Source organism: Columba livia, chromosome 2, assembly GCF_036013475.1.
Source record: "Columba livia isolate bColLiv1 breed racing homer chromosome 2, bColLiv1.pat.W.v2, whole genome shotgun sequence".
Taxonomy (NCBI): Eukaryota; Metazoa; Chordata; class Aves; order Columbiformes; family Columbidae; genus Columba; species Columba livia.
In genome coordinates, this window is record NC_088603.1 from 63981714 (window position 1) to 64007574 (window position 25861).

At 40.9% G+C, this 25861-nt stretch overlaps 1 protein-coding gene across 9 annotated transcripts in view; it reads right to left on the bottom strand.

Annotated features, from left to right (window-relative positions):
- SLC66A2 (solute carrier family 66 member 2) overlaps nucleotides 1-25861 on the bottom strand; it is a 78525-nt gene that overhangs the window by 48593 nt on the left and 4071 nt on the right. For 7 of the 9 annotated variants that reach the window (XM_065052279.1, XM_065052283.1, XM_065052276.1 and 4 more), the window contains exons 3-4: nucleotides 17513-17646; nucleotides 13175-13228 (exon numbers count right to left, since the gene is read on the bottom strand). In XM_065052279.1, coding sequence (XP_064908351.1) covers nucleotides 13175-13228; nucleotides 17513-17646 — 188 coding nt within the window. Of the gene's footprint in view, nucleotides 1-10117; nucleotides 10147-13174; nucleotides 13229-17512; nucleotides 17647-25861 lie in introns of those variants that run through there. The other 2 variants (XM_065052284.1, XM_065052280.1) reach the window with 2 other exon arrangements.

Here is a 25861-nt window from a genome sequence, read left to right on the forward strand (position 1 = left end):
TGTGGACAACTGGGGAGCAAGGGTAGAACCAGATGCCAGGCCTTTTGCTTTTATGGGAAATACTGAGATTTCAGGTGTTTCTCCATTCCAAGTCAGGAGGAAATCATGCTCTTTCAGATATAGATACATTCTTTCAGATACATATACATTCACATACAGACACATTCTTTCAGATATACATACATTCAAAGACCAGGAACCTCTCTCTCCTGCCTGCGGCCTGGCATCCCAGGGGGTCACCAGAGCTGCTTGGCTCAGACTGATACACCCCCACCTCGTTCTCATATCCCGCCTGAGTGCTGTGACACCGGCCCATGGCCCGTGTAACTGGACTATTCCAGCACTGGCCTTCACAAGGCTAAAAGCATCCAGGGGCAGAAGCAGACACAAACTAAACAGGCGGTGAAGGCAAAACAGCGCCAATCATGTGCATCCTTTTTGGGATTCCAACAGGGGATCAAGAACATAAGGGAACACAGGAGCACTTAAGCCCCCTGCCCTGATTCATCCTTACTCCACGCTCCCCTGAGATACAGAGCCCTTCGGTTCCATTGCTGGCTTTTCCTGCTCCAGAGCAGGGACAGAAAATTGAATTTCTTGTGTCATCTCCCAGAAGCAAAGAGCCCAGGGAGACTGGCTTACTGGAGCGTAGCAAACATCTTTCTCACTTGAAATGTCCATCTAAGGTTTGAAAACCCTTTTCCAAGAAATGTATCTTTGGTGCATCACTGCTTGCAAATTGGGAGTGTGGAGTAGGGGAGAAGGTGAGGAACTTTCAATTAAATAAAGGTATCTTTAACTGTCTTCAGTCAAGGATGATCAGTGTAGTGCATCACAGGTTAAAAGCATGACATTTGTGTCTAAATAGAAAAGATTTTATTTTCTTTTCCCTTGATACAGCAATGAAAATGGAAAAGCACTGATATTTCAGTCTTGTTAACATGTCATTAGTTATAAATAAGAACTTCAAAAACATAGCCTTATTAAATATATTCCCTATTTCTAGCTTAATTGAAACTAGTCACTTCATATTCCCAGTTCACTTTAAATAAAAGGTGGCTAAATAAAAAATATAGGACATAAAACATAGTGAAAAAATAAATCAGGCTGAATGCAACAACCAGGTTGTACCTTGAGCATCACCTCCACAGAAGTTCATAGAGCATATTACACCAACTCAGACATCCTACCATCATACCAGCATCTTGTAACACCATTTTAATTGTGACCAAGTAAGAGCTGCCACCCAGCTCAGCACTTCTAAGTATTAGACTCTGGATCACTTCATTGTGCACTCCTCTCACTCCGTATACTGCAGTGGGTACAGTTATCTCAGCATTTTCAGCAGACTAAGACAAACTGTAAACAGAAGCAAAAGCCCTAAACAAACAATGCCCATGGGGCCTCAACATATAAAAGGAGCAACTTTCCGAGTGACAACATGTCCATCTTTCATACAGAGCCCATGTACAAGAGGCAGCAACAGAAACTGAGGAAGATATGCTCCCATCTCCTGTATGGGATATAACTCTTCATAGGTTGACTCTGACAATGTGTTCAGGTGTTGAACTGTTGACTCTACACCACTTATGTAAATGTAAAGATAACATTCTTTAAAAATACATGAAATCTACAAAATGTGGATATGCCAGGATTTATAATAAGATCCTAAAAATGTGCTGCAGCCAGAGTTTCTTTTCCCTTGCAAGCTGTCTAGACAACCCATTATATCCAAGCAGTCAGCACTGGGCAACAGCACTTCTTTAAGCACATTGTGTTACAAACCACTACAAAAAAGTGAACTATCAATGCATCTGTACTAACAACTAAAATCACCTCAGCTTCAAAGTTTATTCTGAAGTCTGTGGGGAGTTAAGCTACGCTTTAAATGTTTCATTACTTTTACTTTTTGCACTGAACTGGCAACTTGGCCATCATGTAGAAAATTATTGTTTCTCTTCTCACCTGTTTTGCTTATAGAAACTGAAAGACATCAGACAAGCAACAAAGCAGGATATCACAATGAAAACTAGATAACTAATTCTCACAACGGCTCTAAACTTACCTATTGCCTTCTTGCATTAATAACGCTATACTGCACTTTCACTGGTAGGGTCTGCCCTCTACAGTTCCTGAGCCTAGCTAGCAAAGTTGAGGGACTGAAGCCATACCCACGGAGCAGGAAGGTAAGAGTTTGGAAGCACCTAAACTGATGGATTTATGCAAGTTATTGGACACAAATGGGAATTATTTGAGGGTGTTGAGGGTACAGGCTGATGCCTTTGCAAGGTTTCTCTCTCATCTCTGAAAGGTGATGGTGATTGAGAAGGTTCTCTATGACTGGGGGCAGGAGAAAAAAATTAAAAAGAAAAAAACCAACACATCTAAGGATCTACAAAATGACAGGCCAGTCAGCCTGACCTCATCCCTGGAATGGTTATTGAAGAAGTCCTCATGGAAGTCATTTCAAAGCACATGAAGGACAAGAAGGCAACTAGGAACAGCCAGCATGGATTTACCAAGGGCAAACTGCACCTGACCAACCTGGCCACCTTCTACTCTGAGAGAACTGGCTTTAAGGACAAGAGGAGAACAGTGGATCATAGTATCATAGAATGCCCTGAGTTGGAAGGGACCCACAAGGACCATCGAGTCCAGCTCCTGTCCCTGCATATGACAGCCCCACAGTTCACACCATGTGTCTGAGGATGTTGTCCAGTCTCTTCTTGAACACTGTCAGGCTTGGGGCCGTGACACCTCCCTGGGGAGCCTGTCCCAGTGTCCACCACCCTCTGGGGGAAGAACCTTTTCCTAATGCCCAACCTAAACCTCCCCTGGCACATCTTCCTGCCATTCCCTCAAGGTTCTGTCATATTGTTTACAGTGCCTTTAGCAAGGCTGTTGACAGTCTCCTACATTATCTTTATTAGCAAAATATCAACTGGTAAGTGGACAATAAAAAGGGTAGAAAATTTGCTGGCTCATCAGGCTCAAATAATTTTTCCTCTCAAAGACAAAACATACAATTTATGACCAGTTACAAGGCAGCCCATTGCGATCAATACTAGGGCACATACTCTTTAACATCTTTTATTAACAACCTGAATGATGGTAAGTTCATTAATTATACCAGATTAGGATAAGTGTATGATAAACTGAGTAAGAGTGCTGCTGTTCAAAGGGATCTGAGTCTGAAGATGACGGCTGACAGGAATACCATGAAGTTTGGGGTTATCACCCAGCTGAAAAGGAGTAACCCAACACCCCAGTATGGGTGCAGGGTGCTGACTCCCTAGAGAGCAGCTGTGTACTCATGCAAGGTGCCTCAGAGACAATTTGAGCACCAGTCAGCAGCATGTCCTCATGGCAAAGGCAGCAGGTCACGTACTGGGCTGTACAGTTCAGCGAATATGTGACCAGCAGATGGAGGGAAGTGCTTATTCCCCTCTATTCAATACCTACAAGACTGTACCTGGAGTAATGGGTTCAGTTTTGGGCTCCCAAGTACAAACAAACAAACAAACAAACAAACAAACAAAACCACAAAACATCGATCTACTGAAATGAAACCAGTGGTGGGCCACAAATGTGAGTAAAGGGCTAAGGTATGTGGTGTACATGAGAGAACCAAGTTTGTTCAGCTTTAAATGAAGGCTTCTTGCTGCCTACAGCTATCTAAGGGGAGAGTGTAGAGAAGATGGTGGCAGGGTCTTCTTGAATACACATAGTGACAAGACAGAAGGAAACAGACATGAGTTACAACAGGTGAAATTCCAATTATATGGAAGAAAAACTATCACCATGAGGATGGTCAGACACCGGCACCAGTGCCAGAGAGGTTGTGGAACCTCAGTCTTCAAAGATACAACTCACTTGGACATGGCCATGAGCAGTCTCATCTAACTGGACCCACTTCAAGCAGGGAAACACGACCAAATAACCTCAGAGGTCCCTTCAAAGCCAAATTATTCTATGACCTTGTTTAAAGAACAAATCTCACCACTTAGATATAGATGTGACCAAGTATACAATGGCATGTGGCACGCTCAATAAGTACACAACTGCAAAACCTTCTCACATCTAGCATACTGAAGCAGCAGCTTTGCTGCATACGTGTTCCCTGATCTGCAGGATAGGCAGACAAATCGACTGCATTTGATCATTCAGATGTTTCATCACTGATGTTATTAAAGCAACTAATTATTCTGGCTCCCACCACGAAGGAAAAGATATTTTCAAAATCTCTTAAATCTCTTTTTATTTCTACACTTAGGATCGCAGCCCTGAAAGCAAGATCAGACTCCTCACTCAGATTCCAGTTGACTGTCTCTGCAAGCAAGATTTGGAAACCCCACAGCACCCTCATGTGGCTAGACATTGCTATGAGCTCTTCTTCCTCAAAATACACGGAGCACAAGCAAAACTCACATTTATTCACAGGTTTATTTTCCCACCACACCACTGGCTAGAAGTGGTATTTGTGCCAGAAGTAGCATTTCTGCTGCTGCACAGTTCTTCCAACAGAACCTGTTTAAGTCGTCTTCTTTCCCTGCCCACTCTTTTTTTTTTGTATTTAAATAGAGACTGAGAGAACAACAGCTGCCCTCCTCCTGCCCAGCTCCCCCAACCACTGCCATGTGCATTTCACACTGCATGGCAAAGGCAAGGCCTCCCCGCTGTACAGCCCTCAGTCGCTCCACCAAACCTGCTCCACCCTCTCCTTGTCCATTCCCATCCTCCTTGTAGCGGCTAGGCTTTCACAATAGGCATGAGCCCTTCAGCTGCTACCTTCAACCTGGCAGATAATTTTAAACACAACCACTGTAAACTGCATTAGAAGTACATCAAAAGAAGGGCCTGCTTCCATTTTCATGTTGAAGACTCTCAAAAGCAGTAGCAAGGCTGGTGCAAAAGGCCCCTAAGTCAGATCCGAACATACTGCTCTACCAAATAGTATCTTACTGAATCCACTTGGACTCAGGGATTTTACAAGGCTCTGGCTGGCTGCTTTCCCTACTGCCTGTAAGCTGAAAACTTAAAGGGAGTTAAATAATAATCTTAAAATGCAGTAGCCCCCAAAACATAACACCACCCTCCAAGTTCCCTGTGCTGGTCACTAGTGAACACATGTAACACCTACTTCTCAACTCCCTGTTTTAGAGATAGAGCAGATGTATATTGTTTGATTACCACCAATGACAAGAGCCAGAAGAATTAACATACCTGATGAAAAACATGACAAAGCTAATACAGCTGACAAAATTAAGAACATCATGTATTTCTGATTATTATAGAAGTATTCTTCATCAGATAATAAAATATATAACCTACTCCATAACTTAGTAGTAAAAGAACAAAAGGTCTATTTTTTCAAATTGCACGTGGTGGCCTCACAGTAAAATGTGGGCAAAATATTGTATTTACAATCCCACAGTAGCTTGGATTAGAACAGCCCTCTGCAGGACATCTGGTCCAGTCTCCTGTTCAAAGCCAACCTGTTATCATTTAAAAAAGGAGGACATTTCACTTTACAAAGTGGCACTTTGGACTTTCCAGATCAACAATGGATAGATTTTTAAACTACAACAATAAACCAGTTTGACTAGTTACTGTGTGAACTACAATAAAATACGAGTGCTGGTGAGGCCACACCTGGAATCCTGTGTTCAGTTTTGGGTCCCTCACTACAAGAAAGACACTGAGGTGCTGGAGCAAGTTCAGAGAAGAACAGCGAAGCTGGTGAGGGGTCTGGAGCACAAGTCTGATGAGGAGCGGTTGAGGGAACTGGGGCTGTTTAGCCTGGAGAAAAGGAGGCTGAGAGGAGACCTGATCGCTGTCTACAACTACCTGGAAGGAGGTTGCAGCATGGAGGGTGTTGGTCTCTTCTCCCAAGCAGCAAGTGATAGGACAAGAGGACATGGCCTCAAGTTGCACCAGGGGAGATTTAGATTGAATATTAGGAAAAAAAATCTTCACTGAAAGGGTTGTCAGGCATTGGAACAGGCTGCCCAGGAAAGTGGTTGAGTCACCATCCCTGGAGATGTTTAAAAAACGTGTAGATGTGGTGCTTAGGGACAGCTGGACTTGATGATCTTCAGGGTCTTTTTCAACCTAAATTATACTGTGAAAATGTTACCGCCCACATTACGCATGAGATAAGAATAATCCCTTCAGCCCTTAAAGGTTTGGAGATTTAAGAATCAAAATACGTCATGGGTGGCAGCTCCATTTTCCTAAGGCTTTCAAAAAATATAAAAACAAACAAACAACTTCTTACAATGACTCTTCCAATGCAGCCCTCAAAGTCCAGTCATGCTACTTACACTTATCACTGAATGTAAAATATTTCATTCAGTGTATCAAATGGCCTAGTGGCAAAGCAAGTGTCTAGTATGAAACAACCACTGTACACCACTCCACACACAAACTCCAAAAAGAGAATCGTTAGCGGCCAGATAAGGTTTTCATTGTCATAGAGACCATCTCTAATCTCTGAGTGGAAGCCTCAAGGAAAAAAAATTTCTGGCAAGTTGACAAATGACAAGCCTAGAAAACTAAATTTATAAATGGTTATCAAAAATTATAGACACTATAGAACTGTTTGCTTTGTTGCATGCTAAAAATATTTCCTGACGTACAACTCACCCATCTGCATTCCATGGTGGGTGTTTATCCCACTCTCAGTGACCTGACAGGTGGTAACTATTCTTCTCACTTAACTGGTCTAACTGATAAACAAGTTAAACTTGGAGAAAAGTAGATTCCAAACTGAAGAGAGCTTGAAGCTCATTGCTTCTTTTTCAGACCTGCACAAGAGTTTGCACAGCTGAAAACATCTTTCCCTAAGTACTCGGTTAAAGGGCATTACCTCTCTGCCTATCAGTCTCAGTCTCATCTTAAAAGAAGATAAAATATTTAAGTTCCAATCCAAAGCCTGCATTCAGCAGGAACCTGTTCAACCATCATTGTGCTAACCAAAATTCTGGAAATGGGATTAAGTGCTACCATCCAAACAAGACCTCCTTCCTCCCTGAATGTTACCTGCACAAAGAGAACAGCAGGTCAGCAGTCAAAAGAGCTGTCTACCTGGCAAACAGGTCATTCCACTTTCAGATAACAGTCAGACCCAGTAAGAAGTCAGCATGAACTCTGCTGACTAACAATACAAGACTGCAACTTTCCCAGAAATGGCTGGACATTTGCCTGCCGATGGGAAGTAGTGAATGAATTCCTGATTTTGCTTTGACTGTACACGCAGCTTTTGCTTTACTTATCTCAACCCATGAGTTATCTCACTTTCACCCTTTGGATTCTCCCCTGCGTCCCACTGTGGGGGAGTGAGCGAGCAGCTGTGTGGGGCTGAGCTGCGTACCAGGGTGAGCCCACAACAGAGGTATGTCCTTCCCTGCGGCTTTACTACAGCTACTGATGTTATGTCTGCAGTTCATCAATGAAGCAATAAATATGAAATAGCTTGAGACTTGGAAGCTGTTGCCTCATACCTTATGTATCACTCATGAAGGTAATATCAATCTCTCCCCCTTCTATTGCCAAGTTCATCCAAGTCTCCCATGAAAAGAAACAGCCGGTGATCACATTTAGCTTTCTGCATCTCACCCCTTGCCTCTCACGTATAAACCTGCTGCATGTCATGCATTCCCAGAGAGACCTGCCCATCTGGATCTCTCACCACAGCATCTGTAAGTCTGTGGACACATTTATCATAAGTCTCCCTTGCAGCTGTGCAGGGAATTCAACAACTAGAGAGCACGGTGTAAAAGTCACATACTTTCAATGAAACCAAAGTGCTGCCCACAACCAGCCAAGGGAAACTGTGTCTCTGCTCTGTCTTCAGCTTTGCTCAGCATGTCAAGGCCTGGACAGAGAAGCACATTGTGCACATTATTTACAGAGCACCTGTGGAAAATCACAGCGCACACCTGCATATTAGCAAGCCAGATGCCCCTGCTGAACCCAAACAGATGAAACACTCTGAACAGAGGGAGCCAGAGACAATTAAATCAAGTTTACATCCTTCATGGCACATGTAATCTATTACTGCTGTTCCAGAGTATGCCAACACTTAATTTACCACAAGCCAACTGATGCCCTGAGTTAAGATTGAGAAAAAAAAAGAAGAGGTGAAAGTATGAGTTATTTACCAGGCTGTCACACTGCCAGTGGAAACTATGTAGCAGATGACTCCATCTGCTTAATTCACATTACTATTTTCACTTCATTATTATGCAGATACTAACTCTGTGAAGTTAACTATGTGAAAAATGCAGTTGTGATTCGTGCTAAGATGTTTAATGTTTACAGGTATAACCAAATGAGGCACGGACTCTGAACTTGGAAAAGGGAAAGGTGGTTAAGTTCTAGGTAAAAAGTTATGAAACTTGCTTAGGAAGTTATATTGATAGAGGGAACTAACATTTTAAGGGTTAAGCAGCTATATAATAAGGGCCTACTAACAAGCTAACATTTTAAACCACATAATTAATATCTAGTTTAGAGCTGTATGTAACTAATTGTGCTAAAAAAAGCAGGACTTCATTAAATGCCGAGATAAGAAGTTTTACAGCACCAGCTGCAACCTTCAGGAGACAAGATAGCCAAGATTTACAGCAAAAAGGAGGCACCAGTCTGGTTCCAGTTGGTTTGGTAGCTTGGGTTCCAGCCAGTTCCTCCTAATGAGCCAAAGGTAAAAAGTCAACTGTGACGAAGCTGAAGGAGACTTCATCCAAAGACCCCTAAAGACCCTTCCTCAAATTCACCAAGTGACATTGCGCAGGCGCATCAGAGGAGGGTCAAGGAGGGGAATATGTAAATGGTTATCTGAGACTCATTTTAATAAAAAGCAGGAAAAGTCATGAATATGTATAGGAGTTTCTGGGGTCATTATGAATATGTAATACCATACTGTATTTAAGCACACTTCTTATTGTTAAAAGTGTGCGTGTTGGGCGGAGTGAATCCCCCGCGCACCCAGCGCTGTTTGCTTATGCTCTAATGAACACATGTTTAAATAATACAATTAAGGAATTGGATTAAACATTGTTTATCCATAGAAAAAGCGTAAGTTATTTATTTCAACTACACAGACATTTTATGTTTTTTCCCCTTAAAAAAAGCAGTTTTAAATATTTTTGCAACAGGTGTTTAGTGAATGCAAGTTTTTGTCATTTTGTTACTACTGGTTTAAAACTTAATGTTACTTGGCTAACTTCTTTAGCCTAAAAGGCTGGAGAGTTGGGCGGGGAATAACCAAATGAAATTTAACAAGGGAAAGTGTAGAGTCCTGCATCTGGGCAGGAACAACCCCAGGTTCCAGTATAGGTTGGGAAATTACATATTAGAGAGCAGTGTAGGGGAAAGGGACCTGGGGGTCCTGGTGGACAACAGGATGACCATGAGCCAGCACTGTGCCCTTGTGCCCAGGAAGGCCAATGGCATCCTGGGGTGTATTAGAAGGGGGGTGGTTAGTAGATCAAGAGAGGTCCTCCTTCCCCTCTACTCTGCCCTGGTGAGACCACATCTGGAATATCGTGTCCAGTTCTGGGCCCCTCAGTTCAAGAAGGACAGGGAACTGCTGGAGAGGGTCCAGCGTAGGGCAACCAAGATGATTAAGGGAGTGGAGCACCTCCCTTAGGAAGAAAGGCTGAGGGAGCTGGGTCTCTTTAGTTTGGAGAAGAGGAGACTAAGGGGGGACCTCATTAATGTTTATAAATGTATAAAGGGTGAGTGCCATGAGGATGGAGCCAGGTTCTTCTTGGTGGCAAACAATGACAGGACAAGGGGTAATGGGATCAAGCTGGAACACAAGAGGTTCCGCTTAAATTTGAGAAAAAACTTCTTCTCAGTGAGGGTGACAGAGCACTGGAACAGGCTGCCCAGGGAGGTTGTGGAGTCTCCTTCTCTGGAGACATTCAAAACCTGCCTGGACATGTTCCTGTGCAACCTCACCTAGGCGTTCCTGCTCCAGCAGGGGGATTGGACTAGATGATCTTTTGAGGTCCCTTCCAATCCCAAACATACTGTGATACTGTGATACTGTGAAAAGCAAGGTTCACTGATATGGCAAGTTTTAAAACCAACTTCAGAGGGACTGTGGGAGGAAGGTCCTTGTGATCTACCAAAGGTGCCCTTGAAAAAAAAAAAAAATCAATGAAGTCACATTGACTTTGAGACTTGCCTATCACACCAATGAGACCACCCTAAACAACTTCAAAAGACACTGGCTCTTCCAAGCTATGCCTTGTTTAGTGTTTTCTTATTTCTGCCCCAACAATCTCCAAGACTCACAGGGCTCAAAATATGTATACAGGAAATTTGTATTTTAGTGTAACAGATTAAGACTTCTCCACATTTATTCTAAAACACCTTATCAAGGAAGAAAAAGAAAAAAGAAAAAAAAACACACCCAAAACCACAAACATCACTCAACTGCAGGTTTGCTCAGCCTCAGCAGTAGCCATCAAATACTAGCAGGCACTAGGTAGAACTAGATACTTGCATTAGAAAATGAAGGGAATATGGCATTATTCCTTCGTAACTAGAGCTACTTAACCCTTTTTAATTCTTCCTTTGCCTAGAAAAGGAAATGAAAAATTTTATTTCTGTGTATAATCAGGAAACCCTACAATCTGTGGACGTTACTGTAAATTATTTTACACAGATCAGTGAAACTGCAGCAACCTTCCCCCACACTCTCAAACTCCGCTCAGCACTGACCACTAGAAAGTCCATTTTCAGAGTCATGTGCCAGATAAAGGCTTTTGCAGATAACGTGTGGAAAAACAGTGGCATTAAATGGTATGCTGGATTACTGACAATAAAACATACCTAAAAGCAACCCCAGGCAGCACAACAGGAGTTCAGTTCCTATTTAAAGAGAGGCAAACAAATGCCTCAGTATTTATCTAACAAGTTCACCTGAAATTAATTAGTAGACCAGCACATTTTTCACATTAATGGTTCAACAGTTCTGCAACAAAACAGTGTTCATGGATTGTCAATCTTCAATTACAAACGTAATATACAGAGCATTTACTATGTAACTGGAAAGAGAAAGTAATACAAAGGTTTTGGAAGCCTAACAAGATATGTAAGAACATTTCAAACACCACTGAAGTGAACAGGAAATGAATAAGCCTATATTTTTCTTCTTGAACAGAAGTTTCATCAAATCTCATCAAAAGACATTGCAAGAATGCACTGCCACATGAAAGCACAGCAAATACTTCCCTCACCCAACCTCTAAGGGAGCTTTCCCCAGCTTCCAGTGCAGCGAAACAGCGCTGCAGGACACAGTTCAGCTAAGCCCTCTGTAAACTGAAATATGATTTATGCTGTGACTTAACACACCATGCACCCCACTCATTAAACCACCAGGACATACTTCTGCATGTACCCTATACACAAACACCTCCAAACATTCCTGATTTGTTTACACCAGTAAGAATTACCACATTTCAACAGACTTGCCTACTCCAGTCTTTAAACTGTAAGACTGTCCTGTTCCTTAGTGACAATTCAGTTCATACCATTTTGCTAAGCAATTCCAAAATGAACTTCAAGTAACATTTATTAACCAAATGTCTCAGACTTAAATCAGCTGGATTAAGAGGTATAGTGCTTTTTTCTACAAACCTCATTTGTTTAAGCTATCAAACTACCAAGCAAATTACTTTTTAACGAAAAAAAAGACAAGAAAAAATCTGAAATGAGTAAAAGGTCACATTAAGTTACTTATTTTTTGTTTAACCACCTGAAGCATCTTTAAATAATCCACTCAATCATAACCAGGAGCACAGACAGCCGCTCCTAGCTCTGACACTGTAAATAAAGCATAGCTGAATACTAGTAAAAGACAACAGGAACACAAGTACAAGGAAGACAGGACTGCTTAAAGTTTACATTCCATTGGTTAGTGTTGTGAGCCAGGGAGAATGAATACAAACTAGAACAAAAGACAAACAGAAAAACAAAAATACCAAGTCCAGAAAAAAAAATGTTTTGAAAACATAAAAGGAAAAGGTGCTTTGCAAAATACTGGTATCAGACCAAAACAGGTAAATTTCCCAAAGCATGCATTTTTCCCCTAAATCTGAAAGGGGAGATCCAGAAGATGAATCATTCAAAGAGAGTCTATTTAACCTTAACAGGAATGGTCCTATGGCTTCAAGAATGCACTCAGGTTAATATTACTCTTCAGTAATTTAAATAACTGTGTGTATTGACAAGTATAGAAGTAGAGACTCTTCTTTGGCACCAGTAATATTCTTTTTTACCCTGTACTTTTTCAGTTGATGCCTTACTAACTCAAGAATTGCAACATTGCAATAACTAGTATCAATGTGAGATTCTGAATAAGTTCAATTAAAATGAGTCTAAAAGTCAACTTGAAGGAACTTGTGTCTCTAATCAGTTAAATTTCTTTAATGCAATATCCCAACTAATTTAAAACAAAATTACCATGATTTGACTAAAACTGTCTTTCCAAAATACCAAGAGTTGAAAATACTGCAAAGCTGGTTTGCACCTAATATTTCCTCTTCCATCGGCAAATTAAAGAACGGATTCCAACTCTGAAACTGAAGACTGGAAGCTCTCACCTTAAGTGTTACTAATTCCCAAATAACAATTTTGAGGCTTCTTTGATGAAAGAAAGGAACAAGCCAAAAATTTCACAAGGATGCAGGCATTATGCTTGAACATCAAGTGTTGTGGGAAATTTCTTATCTAGCATTCTGAACAATGCTGAAAGGCACTCCTGTATTTTTCATAGTTTCTTCCAGAGTCAGGGCTAGAAGAGGAGGAATATGAGTCTGAAGAGATGGATTGCTGTATCATGAAGTATTTTGCTTGTCTAGCTTGGGGAAGGAAAAAGGAAGATATCATTGAGATACACAATGCAGTTCAATTGTTTTCAAAAAAATGATTTCTGAAAGAGAGATGAAAGCATCTTTTCCTCTATGAAAGTTAAAATTGGGGAGGGGAAAATTAAAAAAAAATTGCACCAGGTTTTAGTATGTCAAGAAAAGGTAACGCAAACATTCTCTATAGAAATGATCATGCAATCATTTCTAAAAATGGTTACAAAAAGTAGCAAAGCATGAAATATGTAGTTGAGAAAACAACTTCATGCAGAATGGGTTTGTATAGTACATACCCAGATAGGATCTCTTGGGAGGTGCTTTGATTTCTTCATCCTTACTATCTGCAGCTACATAAAAAACAGTTGGGGGGAAAAAAAGGGAGGGAAAGACAAACAGACTCGTATGATTAAATGCAACAGTACGTCTTTTAGTTACAGTTTAGTCAGTTAGTACCTTTTGCTTATAAAAAATAGCCAAAACATGCCAGAAATTTTAGTCTCCATGCTTTCTAGAAGGCTCACACCCCATGATGTTAAGATGGAGTTGAGCAGTAGAAAGTCCCAGAACAGTCTCAATGCACAATCTGACAGCCATGTACCTAAGGGGAGAAAATTAAAACTTAAAAACAGTGAAACAGACAGCCTAACTCTTACTTTATATACTTTTCATGATCAGAGAAAACAAGTTGTTACCTTAGCAACATTGAGTGTGTACATATACGTGTATAATCAGCTAAGACAATACAGTTGCCTTTGCCTCCTGCAGAAAATGCTGTTCTAAAACAGTTTCAAAAAGCCTGAGCTTACGCCAATCGTGTTGGTAAGGGCAGAGTAGACCCTATTTGCAACCATTACGCATGAAGAATTTTTTCACTCCAGCCTACCTCTCCCAGTTGAAAATCACGTATTACACAAGATTGCTTTCCAATGCCAAAACCAGAGCTCTTCAAGGGATCAGAGTGCTATAATAAGATACAAGTTACAAAGCAGGTTAAGACAACCAGCAGTTGGAAGGAAGACAAAATTGGATGAATGACCAGAGGAAATCTTCTTCATGTATAAAACCCAAGAGCCCGTGTTCTACTTAAGGAGCCTGGGCTGTACTGTAATAAGAAGAGAGGTCTAAGAGCCCATTTTTAACAAATGCTGTCCACCGGATTTCATTGTAGTTCATACACTCATGGTGTTCAAAATCTGTCACAATGCCTTGGGCATAACTGACAATGAATCTTTGTTGGAGAGAGGTGGAAGGCTTATTTGGGGAAAGAAAAAGAGGGTTCCTCATAGAGTGTCTGTTGCTCCAAGAATATGAAGAGACTGCTCTGGCCTGCCAACATTTTCAAGAGTGACCACATGTTTTTAGCTGCCTGTATCTGTGAACACCTTGCTTCAGTCTTCTCTTGATTCTCAAGTCAATACGTGGCACATGTACATTTTGCTTTCCAGTATTTCGTTCTCTAGCATGGTAGCACCATCATGCCTCAGAAATACCACAGCGCTTTGAACAAAAACAATTACAACAAAAGAAACTACCACTGAACCTTGAGCCAACTGTAGTGAGCCAACACCACAGACAACAATTTTAAAGTCAGCAATAAATAAAGAGTGCTATTGTTACCACAACAATGAAACCAGGAGTTTTGCATTACAGCAGTCAAGATGCAATTTAAGTGGTGTTAAATAAAGGATAACAGATGAGAAGGTTTTGTTTGCGCCTGCTGATTTCATCTGAAGACTCTTTCACATAGCTTTCAAAGTATTCCTATGCAGGAGTGAGAACTGTCCTATCATTAGAAGTTTTAAAATCAAGTTAAGGGTGTTTGTGCCTGTTTTTTGTTGGTTGGTTGGGGTATTTTTGTCTGTGGTTTTGTTTGTTTGTTTTTTACCACTTGAAAACATTTAAAGACAGGATATACAGTTCAAGTGTAAAAATTAATAAAACGGTCGGATATATAGAGGAGTTACTCTGTCTTCAATCAGTACATGTAATTGAAGGATAAAGTTTAGGTATCTAGAACAATAAGTCAGAATGCAGAAGGAGCACAAGATGCGCTTCTCCACTTTCAACTTACTTTCATTTTACAAGACTAAAAGACCTCCATAACTGAGAAGTAGCTGAGAGAAAAAATTAAAATTATGGAAGTTTTCCTAGTAAGTTTTCTTATAAAGCCTACAAGAAATAATCAAACATTACTAGAAAGAGTCTGGGAAGACTATTTTTCATTCTATGATGTAGCACATAAATTAAAGTACAAGTATTTTGACTGAATGGCTTTATGTCTATGTTCTGAATTACTACTGATGTGTATTTTAACCCAGTAGCACCACAAAACAGGCTATGGAATATAGAACAAGCTTCTTAGGATAAAGAGAGACTGCTCCTTAATGCTTCAAGAAATTTTAAGCAGATTTTAAGCAGTCATTACTTCAGGGACCTCATCTGTGAGAAACAAAAGAGAAAAAGGCAACTTTCACATAATTCAAAGCAAACTGGTAAACAGACACTAATGTGACTGAGGGGTAAATACCGCATGTAACAGTAATACAATAAAACAGCGAACTCCCACTGAAATATTCTATTTTATTCACTTCCTAAATATTTTAGATTTTTTTGCAGAAACATTCAGAGGGAGGATACAAACTAAAAAATTAAAGTGCTTAAATTGAAGACCAGCCATGTGAAAAATAATAAATTCTATTACCATATAGAAATTGTGCACCTTCTCTTCAGGATTCTGCAAGGTTAATCAAAAAGACTGATTTCAAACACCGCTTCTCACTGCCCCAGTAGGCTATGAGGAAAGAAAGTATACAGATTTATCAGTTTCCCTAGGTCACCATAAAACTTAAGAGATAAGATTAGGAGTAGGATTAGAAACACTGATCTCACTCCTACTCATATTATGCTTGAAATGCAAACCTATCTCCTATCTTTCTGCCTCTCCTGGAAGGAGCTTTGTATGCATTTATGTTTATTCTGAGCCATCACGCTACAGTTGACCTTACTAAAAATCAGCTACAGGTAAGAAAAACATTTTAGCTGTTCTCAAAGCTTGTGGGAGGATGCAAGCCTTTTGATGGAAACAAATAATTAAGGTCCACATGTAGGCAAAAATCAGTCTCTCTAGCTAATTAAACATATGACAAAGTGAGTTTCAGGAAAACTGACCCAATGACACAACACAACCTTAAGGAGTTTCCATTACCTGGTAAGGGAAAAACTAATTATCCTTTAGGAGACTGTATGTCTTCCAGGGAGAGTTGTTTAAAGAGGGCTATATACCAAACTGAATAGCCTCCCTTTTTGTCCAAAGGTTACTGAAGAAGCCTGGAAGAGTGCACGTGTAAATATGCACAAGGATAATTTCCTCTCAGAAAAGGCAAACAGAGAAACCTTTCTGCCACTTCACAAAGCACTAGCATAGAGAGCAAAGGGGGGAGAAATTCCCCTCACAAAATGCTTCCTGGATTTCAACTGCTGCTAAATCTGGCTGAAAGCAGTTTTTAAGTCATTCATCCTGCCAGACTATTAACCCTTGTGAACACAGCAGTTTGTGTTTTTTGGACTGGAGTGCAGCTCCTCTTCCATATGAATTCACTTACCTGAGTAGTTTCACACTACACTCTACAGTGAGCGGGAACGGAAGTAGCTTCTTAGCTATTAGATAAATTACCCTACTGCACAGCCAGTAGCTGCTGCCTTCTAGTGATGGCTGTGGACATCTGGAACTGGATCAAACTCTCAATTATTATGGAGTGAGGGAAGAGAACAGATGGAAAGAATAAATTATATGCCCACATTGGCAAAACAACTGATGAAAAGCTGACAGTGTTAATTCTGTTCCTGCTGGTAACAAGCTGTAATACAGAATGTTTTAAGTCAAAGTCAACACAGAGAAACACAAAAAATATTCCTCTCACATTTCTTATCTGGGAAAAAAAGCACGGACTTTCAACAAAGCTTGAATGTTTCATTAAATAAAGAATAATACTCTGTCCCTAACCGAAATTATCAATACCTAAAAATTAACAATTAACTAAAGTAAAAAATAAGTGAAAATTCTCATAAATCCCAACTAATCCCACACTAAAGCCCAAGGAAACAGTATAAAAAAGACATTGTTTTGCAACTACGATATGACAGCACCTGCCATTTTGACAACCAGTAACTTAGAAACTAGAAAATAAGTTATGTACAAAATCAAGTATCTGCAATTGCAAAATAAAATTTCAGATAATGGCATATGATCATATCTAAGAACTTGGTAGAAAGCACAACTGAAGAAAATAACTTCTTATTTTGGCAAAGATCTTAAAAAAAAAAAAAAAAAAAAAAATCTAGGCTAGCACAACAGCATAACAGCCAGCTCTATATTCAGGCCATGGTGTAAAATACTAAGGAGAACTCCCATTTCTACACTGAACCAAGATCCATTTGCTATACATATATTACATATACAGCTATACATATTTATCTGTAAAAAGAGCAATTTAAAGAAAAAAGTTCAGGAAGTGTACCACTGAATTATTAAGACACTGGATTGCAATTCAGACAGAACTTCTGTCCAAAATACAGTACACACCACACTTTCAAAAAGATTTATCCTGCAAAAGCCAGTTCTTGTCACTAACCTGCAAAAGAGCGGCGTTTTATATTTAGTTCGTTGGACACACGTACTTCAGTGCACAGTTTCAGCATCAGTAGCATAGTAATGATCATGATAATGCTTTGCCACAGAAGAGGGGATTCAAAACGCCTTCCAAACCTATAAAAAAGGAAAAGAAAATACATAAAGCATCTCAAAGATTACAAGTGTTATACTCAGTTATTTTCATTTTTGATCCTATCTAAGCACCTGAAAAAGGAAACCCTAACAGTAGCAGGAATGAAAGGCTGAGGAAGAGAAAGTCACCAGCCGGATCTAGATGCACATCCAGTAGCTTAGTCATAATCCCCTTATGGGAATATCGGAGGACCTTATTACAACATTCCTGTCAACTGATCCTAGAAATTCTGAAACCAGAAGCTTAAGTCTTTGTTTTCAAATCCATCAGTAAACCTATTATTTTGAAAGGAGAAGCAGATTCATTGAGCTGTAAAGGCAGTAGAGAGACCAGAGAGCTTTGTTGCATTAATACGAGTTATGTGCCCTCTCCAGATACACACTCTGTAGATTTCACAAGGACCTCTGTGCAAAACTTACCTCTCTCAATTTTTCATTTTTAAGGTGAAGCCATAAAAACAATAGCATTTGCCCTATAAAGAAATAAATACCCAAAGACATAAGCTTGCTAGTTTTAATATAACATCTTCCTACAGGGGACGGAGTGGCGGGAACAACGGTGTAATGCTTTGTTTGACTTCTCTGCCTCTAGACTTCTTGAGTAGAAAGACCAGGTCCACAGAACACACCAATCAATTCATCAATTTGTACCTAATTTGGACCAAGGTATGGGGAAGTAAAAAGTCCCAAAGATGTGGTAACCAAACATACATAACTTGTCCTCTCCTGCCCACACCCCCATTTAATTTCTGATTGCTCATAGATGATGCTTGGTGGGGACTACTGAGCCCTTCCTGCACGTAACACAGAGACGTGAACTCAGCTTTTGGTCAGTCTTGACTGAGGAGCTTACTTTTATGTGATTGCATAAGCTTCTGCCACAGGAAAATCAGACCCTTTGGTGAAGACTAGTGATGCCCCAAGCTCTTCCTGCATTACTTGATGAAAGCTCAGCAATCCTCACCATATACAAGGGTGGAAGCTCTTAATATGCAGCCCTCAAAGCATATTAGATTTATAATAGGAAGGATGTACTCTGTGCTCAGTTCTGCCACGTTTTATGTCTTGAAGACAGAGATGCTGAGGAAGTGGCTTGCTGAAACATATTGCTATGCTCCCCAGCTCCTTCAGCCTGCACCATGAGGCACACAGGCTTTCTAAATTTCCTCATAGCACAGTTACTAAGGCCACCCCCTGAGCACACCATATTACTAGAGACCTCAGCCTCACAGGTATGGCAACCATAGCCCTCTTCTTGACAGTTCCTCTTTTATAGCACCCTGGCAAAATGTGATTTCTTACGCTTGGGCTACTTTCATGGGAGAGTTCTGTGTTAGTAAAAACCAACTAGGTTCACCATCACACTATCTCACACAACTCTGAATTTCCACTATAGCCATTTCACCAGAGAGATTTTTTTTTTTTTTTTTTTGTTATAAATCAACTAATAGAGAACACCAGAGAAACTGGAACATCCTTGACTAGCTTGCTTGGAAATCTTCCTGTGCAGAACAGCCAAACAGCCCACACCAATGAAAATGACGAAGTATTTCCTACCTAACAGCATTCAGCTAAGGAAAAGTATGACAACGCCTTGAGCCTCCACACCACTGCCAAAGACACCACCAGTAGCTACTGGAAGAACAGCAGTTCTGTGTACCTTAGTCCCATCTCTTCTTTCTACTGTTGATGTATTTGTGGTGGGCCACATGAGAACCATTATCGTAATAAATCTGGAGGATACTATGAGGAAGGAAATACAGAACACAACTGTAGTCACATGTGGAGCGTGCTCTGGGTAAGATTTTCACTGCACTAGGAAAAAATGCAGGAGAGAAGAACAGAAGTTGAGCCCGGCCTGTGCCCATGATCCCAAAGCTTTCAGCTTGTGTCGATGACTGTGGCTAAGTTCCCCTGAACTACTGGAATTCACCACTGCTATATTTGTCTCTTATTCAGGGAATGAGGAAAAAAAAAAAAAAAAATGGGAAAGACCTACTTAGAATTACAGAGCAGTTAAAACTGTTTACATCAGACTTAGAAAAAACATCTTCAATTACAAATGCATTTGCATGTAGAAATAGAGTAATCCATTTAAGAGGGGCTGAGCTAGCAGCACAATAAACTAGAAGCTATTATGATGCGAAATCCAGCACAGGTCATTGCAAGGTTGCAGTGGTGTGCTCCCCACTTCCCCTCTTGACTTCCTCCCTCTCCTTTTCGACCTGACCTTCTCCCATAAGCCGGATCAAATGATGATCACCACTGGTGCCCAGGATGGGTGCATCTGGTGTTGATGGCTGAATCAGCTCAAGGTGGATTGGGGGAGACAGATAACAACACAATAGCCAAAGGCTAATCTATGGTAATGTGCCCACAGGGCTGGCCCCAGTCTGACTCAAGACAAATTTGGAAGGAATTATATCTGCAGTCAGTATGCAAATATGACTGAGTCAATCTTCTTACTCCACAAATACTGGACAGCCCAGAGCCCACTGAGTTCTCCTCCATGGCAACACACTGCACGCCAAGCTATCCCTTGAGTAGGGACACTTCTCAAGGTTACCCCTTGAGGTTTAGAGAATCCTTATCACATCAGATAATTGGTAAGTGAATTGGGAATAAGTGCACTGAAACTTTGTAATCTTAGCCAAGTGATATTAAGGATTAATTGTGCATATATAATCCTTCAGACATAAACTACTGACCAAGTCTGAGGCTAAGTTCAGATCTAGCTGCACCTAGACTCTTCTCCGAGAAGGAGATTAGAAAGCAAGGGGGCCCATTCTGAATGTTGTGACTCAATGGAAGAGTCTCCCTAGCAGTCTTGTTAGTCCCTGTCTCCTGTGCAGTAAATAATCCAGCATACTTCACTACTGAATCTTGTTAAACCACTGTCACATTGTTACCAATAAACATATTGCTGCTTCTCTCCTGCGAATGAAGTGCATCACTCTATCCACGACATATGTTATTTTCTCCCTGCTGATGAGGTTATTCACCATTCAGTAATGGGCACCTCACAAGAGTATTGCTTGTGATATAAACATCGACCCACTACAAACACACATAAGCATGGCCGCCTGTTGCCTGATAATAATAATTTGCCATCACCACAGCCTTACTGGAAACAAGACCTGAAGCATTGCTGCAGATCCTCTACCCCTTAAAAAAATGGGAGCCAGGACAGGGGGAGGAGTAAAACAAAATTCACAACATACAAGTGAGCTAAACTGTAAATTAAAAAAAAAAAGAAAAAAAAAAAAAAAATTACAGGGACTTCAAACAATGCACAACAGCCAAAGACAATAAAGGTTACACAACAAAACATACTCATGTGAAATACATCTCCTCAAACACAAGCAACAAAACCTTCTAAGCTAAGTCACATCTACAAGAAATCAAACAGCTCTCATGGAGACCAATAAGCAGAGTAAACAGGCCATGCCCTATACCCACACTACCTGGACAACAAGACTGTAGGGAATACCAGTGTCAAGGACCACTGTGAGGTTCTCAAAGCTTTAAAAGTAAAGCCAGAACAATCATTTTTCTCAGGATCGCAGAAAAAAACACCACTCCAAGTTGCTTACTCAACTTCACTCTGATATTGGGGCCTGCCACAGCAACATGGATCCAATTTAAGACTCTTCAAGCCATCTTGAGCTAGGAGCACTGCAAGATGCAAGCCCTGCAGGGACAGTGTGCTGTTCCGTGTTTTGTTTACTTTCTGCCCTCGAGATGTTATTTCTATCTTTGCCAAAGAAGGAGCTGGAAGGGGAGGAACATTAAATTATGAGAGAAAGATGAAAAGCATTAGGATACTCCAACAGGCTCACAGAAAAGAACAACTTTGAAGTTACTCAGTTGCTCTGCATTCCTCAGAGGTCAGTACTGGGACCAGCACTGTGTAACATCTTTGTCAGTGACACGAACAGTGGGACTGAGTGCACTCTCAGCAAGTTTGCAAACAGCACCAAGCTGTGTGGTGCAGTTGACGCAACATCCAGAGACAGATACCTTGACAGGCTGGAGAGGTGCACCCATGAAAACCTCATGAAGTTCAACAAGTGCAAGGTCCTGCACATGGGTCAGGGCAATCCCAAGCACAAAGACAGGCTGACAGGAGAATAGTTTAAGAGGAGGTCTGAGGAGAGAGGCTTGGGGGTGTTGGTTGATGAGAAGCTCAGTATGATCTAGTAATGTGTGCTTGCAGCCCAGAAAGCCAACCATATCCTGGGCTGCACCAAAAGAAGCATGACCAGCAGGTCAAGGGAGGTGATTCTGCTCCTCTGCTCCACTCTCAGGAAACCACACCTGGAGTCCAGCACTGAGGCCTCTAACATAATAAGGACATGGACCTGTTGGAGTGTGTCCAGAGAAGGGCCTTGAAGATGATCAGAGGCCTGGAGCATCCCTTTTATGAAGACAGGGTGAGAGAGTTGGGGTCATTCAGCCTGGCAAGAGAAGACTCCAGGGAGACCTTCAGCAGCCTTCCAGTACATAAAGGGGACCTGCAAGAAAGCTGGAGAGGAACTTTTTACAAGGGCATGTAGTGATAGCACAAGAGCTAATGGCTTTAAACTGAGAGTAGATTTAAGTTAGATATAAGGAAGAAATTATTCGCCATGAGGGTGGTGAGGCACTGAAACAGACTGCCCAGAGAAGCTGTGGATGCCCCATCCCTGGAAGTGTTCAAGGCCAGGTTGGATGGGACTTTGAGCAACCTGGTCTAGTGGAAGGTGTCCCTGCCCATGGCAAGGGGGTTGGAAAAATATGATAGTCAAGGTCCCTTCCAACCCAAATCATTCTATGATTTGATGATGCTCTCAAGTCCTGGAGATGAGGGAGTCACCATTTTCACCCCACAACTACAAGGTTATGTGATATAAAGTGAACAACCACCATATTTGCAGTATTTAGGGAACTAAGATCTCATATGTCAGACTACAAAGACACAAAGAATTTTTCACTGTTTGCTTAATACTATAAAACCAAAATATCTCTCTTTTTTTTCCCTGTAGTAGTTAAATGTGCAAAGAAAGTGGGGGAGAGGCTTACATTTTATTAGTATTTAAACAGCCTTAGAATGATTTGAGGTAATGAAGACAAGAGAAGTGCTAGAGCAGAGACTAATTAGGCATTAAGAAAACCAACTAATTCCATCGGTACGACTCAGTCCTGTTGCAATAATCCTGCTATTCCAGTCCTGAGCCTACTTAAAACAGCAAATGCCAATTGTGGGAGTGTAGGAGGAAGCAGCGCAGTCAGGGTGATGGTGATCCAGTTGTACCAACAGCAACCAGATTCTTTTCAGAGACATCTTAGGAAAAGAGCAAACCTTTTTTTGTCCACTCTAGTTTGGGCTTCTTTTGCAGATACCATTTCAGTTTCCTCCTGCTGGCTGCTGTCCCAAGGCTGTGCGCAATCTGGGGCAGGGCCTCTGGTCTGTCCTCTGCCCCAACACAGGCAGGCCTGATGGGGCATGGCCTCAGCTCACAGAGGCAGCTCCACTCACTGCAAGAGTGGAAAACACCAAAATTCCAACAGGTCTCATGGCTCTAGGTCAGCTTTTCCACATTTTTACAAATTCTAGGCAAGATGGAAAGCATGCAGGGAAGGACAGCCCATACAACCACAGGATTTAATCAGCAGGAAGAAAAAAAAACAAACTAGTTTTACAACAAGATCTCTTGATATGAGAGTTTCTGTTTTGTACATTAACTTCCAGGACTTTATGAAGTACCCAAAACAAACTTCTCACTTGGACATACAAAATCCTACTTCACTTTTTGTACAAAAGAGCACGGCATTTTGTCCTTGCTGTCTAGCATTTATAAAAAGGAGGAGGAATTGTGTAACACTTCTGCTCTCAATATCTGAGCAAAATTCCACTAGCAGGCCATATGTAACACAATCTTTTCAAAGCCTGTCAGCTTGGTTTATAGCACCATCCCACCTTCTCCACATGGTGAAAGCTGGCAAGACTCATTTTAGTAACAGAAGTCTGAAACGCAAGTTTCTTCTTCCCACAGAAGTCCTACAAACAGACACCACTGGCCCACTACCTGAACATCTGACAGCAGGGACCTGATTCACAAGGAGCATAGTAGGTGTTACAGCAAAACAAACAAACACGTAGGAATCCACCTCAGACAACATCAAGTCCAACATTTTCCTATAAATTACTTCCCGCTGCACACTTGTCTCTGTAACCCCCTACTCATAACAGGGAGCGTATTCCACTGACTCCATCACAGAGAGCTCCCAGTCCTACTGACGTGACCGTTTTCAGAACCCACTTAGTTCCAGGTGAGCTGATATGGAATGGATAGAATGCTACCTTTGCTCAAAAACAACACTCCATAGTTTCCATCTTTTCCCTAACCATCAGAACCTTTTTCCAGTTTGTCGGAAGGTAACTGCTTTATGAGAACAACTCCAAAACAGGATTGGTTTATTTTCTCTTGTTTGGATTTCTATGCTGTTGCTGTATGCAGTTTAAGCCAGTGGCCCACAGAATTGCATCTCAAAACCCCTGGAAATAATATTGTCTTCCCAGAAAATATACAAACCATATTATACTACTGCAAAAACATTTTATGGATTGCAAAAGTGAAAAAAGAAGTCAAAAAACCTCTCAGAATAGCAGGGGGCATAAGTACTTTTGGCTGAACTTACTCGAGATACAAATAAAAATGCCTACTGCAGACTTCTAAAAAAAATCTGCAGTTCTCTTTCCTCTAGCTACATATTCTGATTTTAATATTAAAAGAAATCATAATTTATCTCACCATAAGCTCTTTTTTTTTTTAAAAAAAAAAAAAAAAAAGAAAGAAAGAGGGAAGAGAGAAAGAACTCACAAGTAAGTTTTTCTACATCCTCCACCCCCAACTGATTACACAACTCTCTCCCACCTTCTTGTTCCTGTTTTTGATCTTGACAATGCAAAGCCCATCAGCTGGCAGAGCGTAGGCCACATGAACCAAACAGATACGTCCACCTTGGTCACAACTGAGGTCAAGTGCCACAGTGCACTCTGAAGCTGGCCCACAACCTCAGAACAGCCCAGGACAGCTTAACCAGATGATTAACTACCTCAAAGCTCAAGCATCAATAAGACTTGAGGTATCTTTTGAATCTTTTAACGAGTCTTGAACAAGAAATCTGAGTTAATTCTAGCAAGTACAGTAAAAATTAGAGAATAAAAATGGTAATCAAATGTCTTATGGAAAATTCTGAGGGAAGAAAATTTACATCAGATTTTTTGGAACATCCCATGCATCTTCATATATACCAGAGTTACAAAGGCATTGCGTGTTGAACTGCCTCTTCCTCTTTACCCACAGCGCAGACCTTCTCTGGGCTGACCAGTCCAGAAGTTGAACTGAGTGAAGAGCAAGAAACAATGACCTAGGAGAACAGGAGTAGCAGTACTGACAGTGGCAGAATGACTAGAACAAAGGAGCAGCTAAAACCAATCATAAATCACATGCAGAAGCCACACTAGCCAAAATAAAAACTAAATTATCACTAAAAATAATGCTAAATTGATATCAAGTGTAGTCACAGCACAAAATCTACTTTTCACATCGGTAAATGGAGACTCCATTGTGCAATGCTGATAGCACAGACTGTCTACATTTTTTTTTTCCAGAATCCTCTTTAAAAGGGCCAAAAACTTCACACACAGAACCACAAGTTTGCACAGTCAAACTTCTTTCTTTTTGCTAAACAAAAGCCATGTGTGCACAAACAAGTGGAATCATGCCCACTGCTATTCATAGGCAGCCTCCATTCTTGTAGACCAGTCTTCTCCCACTGCTTTTCCACAAAATTCTGGCATATAACTCATTGTTGGAACACAGCAAGGCCAAACACAAAACTGAAAGTAGAAATATCTCTTTAAAGATGACATCTTGAGATACTGTGAAACAGAGAAGCATGAAAAATGACTTAATGGATAATGTATTACTGTCATCACTAACAAACAGACGTTCCTTGAGCACACCCTGAAACTAGGGGATTAGGTAGGAGGAATACAAGGAGAGGCATCGCATGAGTCCACTTTAAAAGACAGTTTACCACTGGAGACAATCTAATTGGAAGAAGAGAAATTGTGAAAACAGATAATTGGGAACAGGATTGTTATCCTTGATCTCAGCAGTATTTTGTTCATTGGCTACTGTCACAGTGC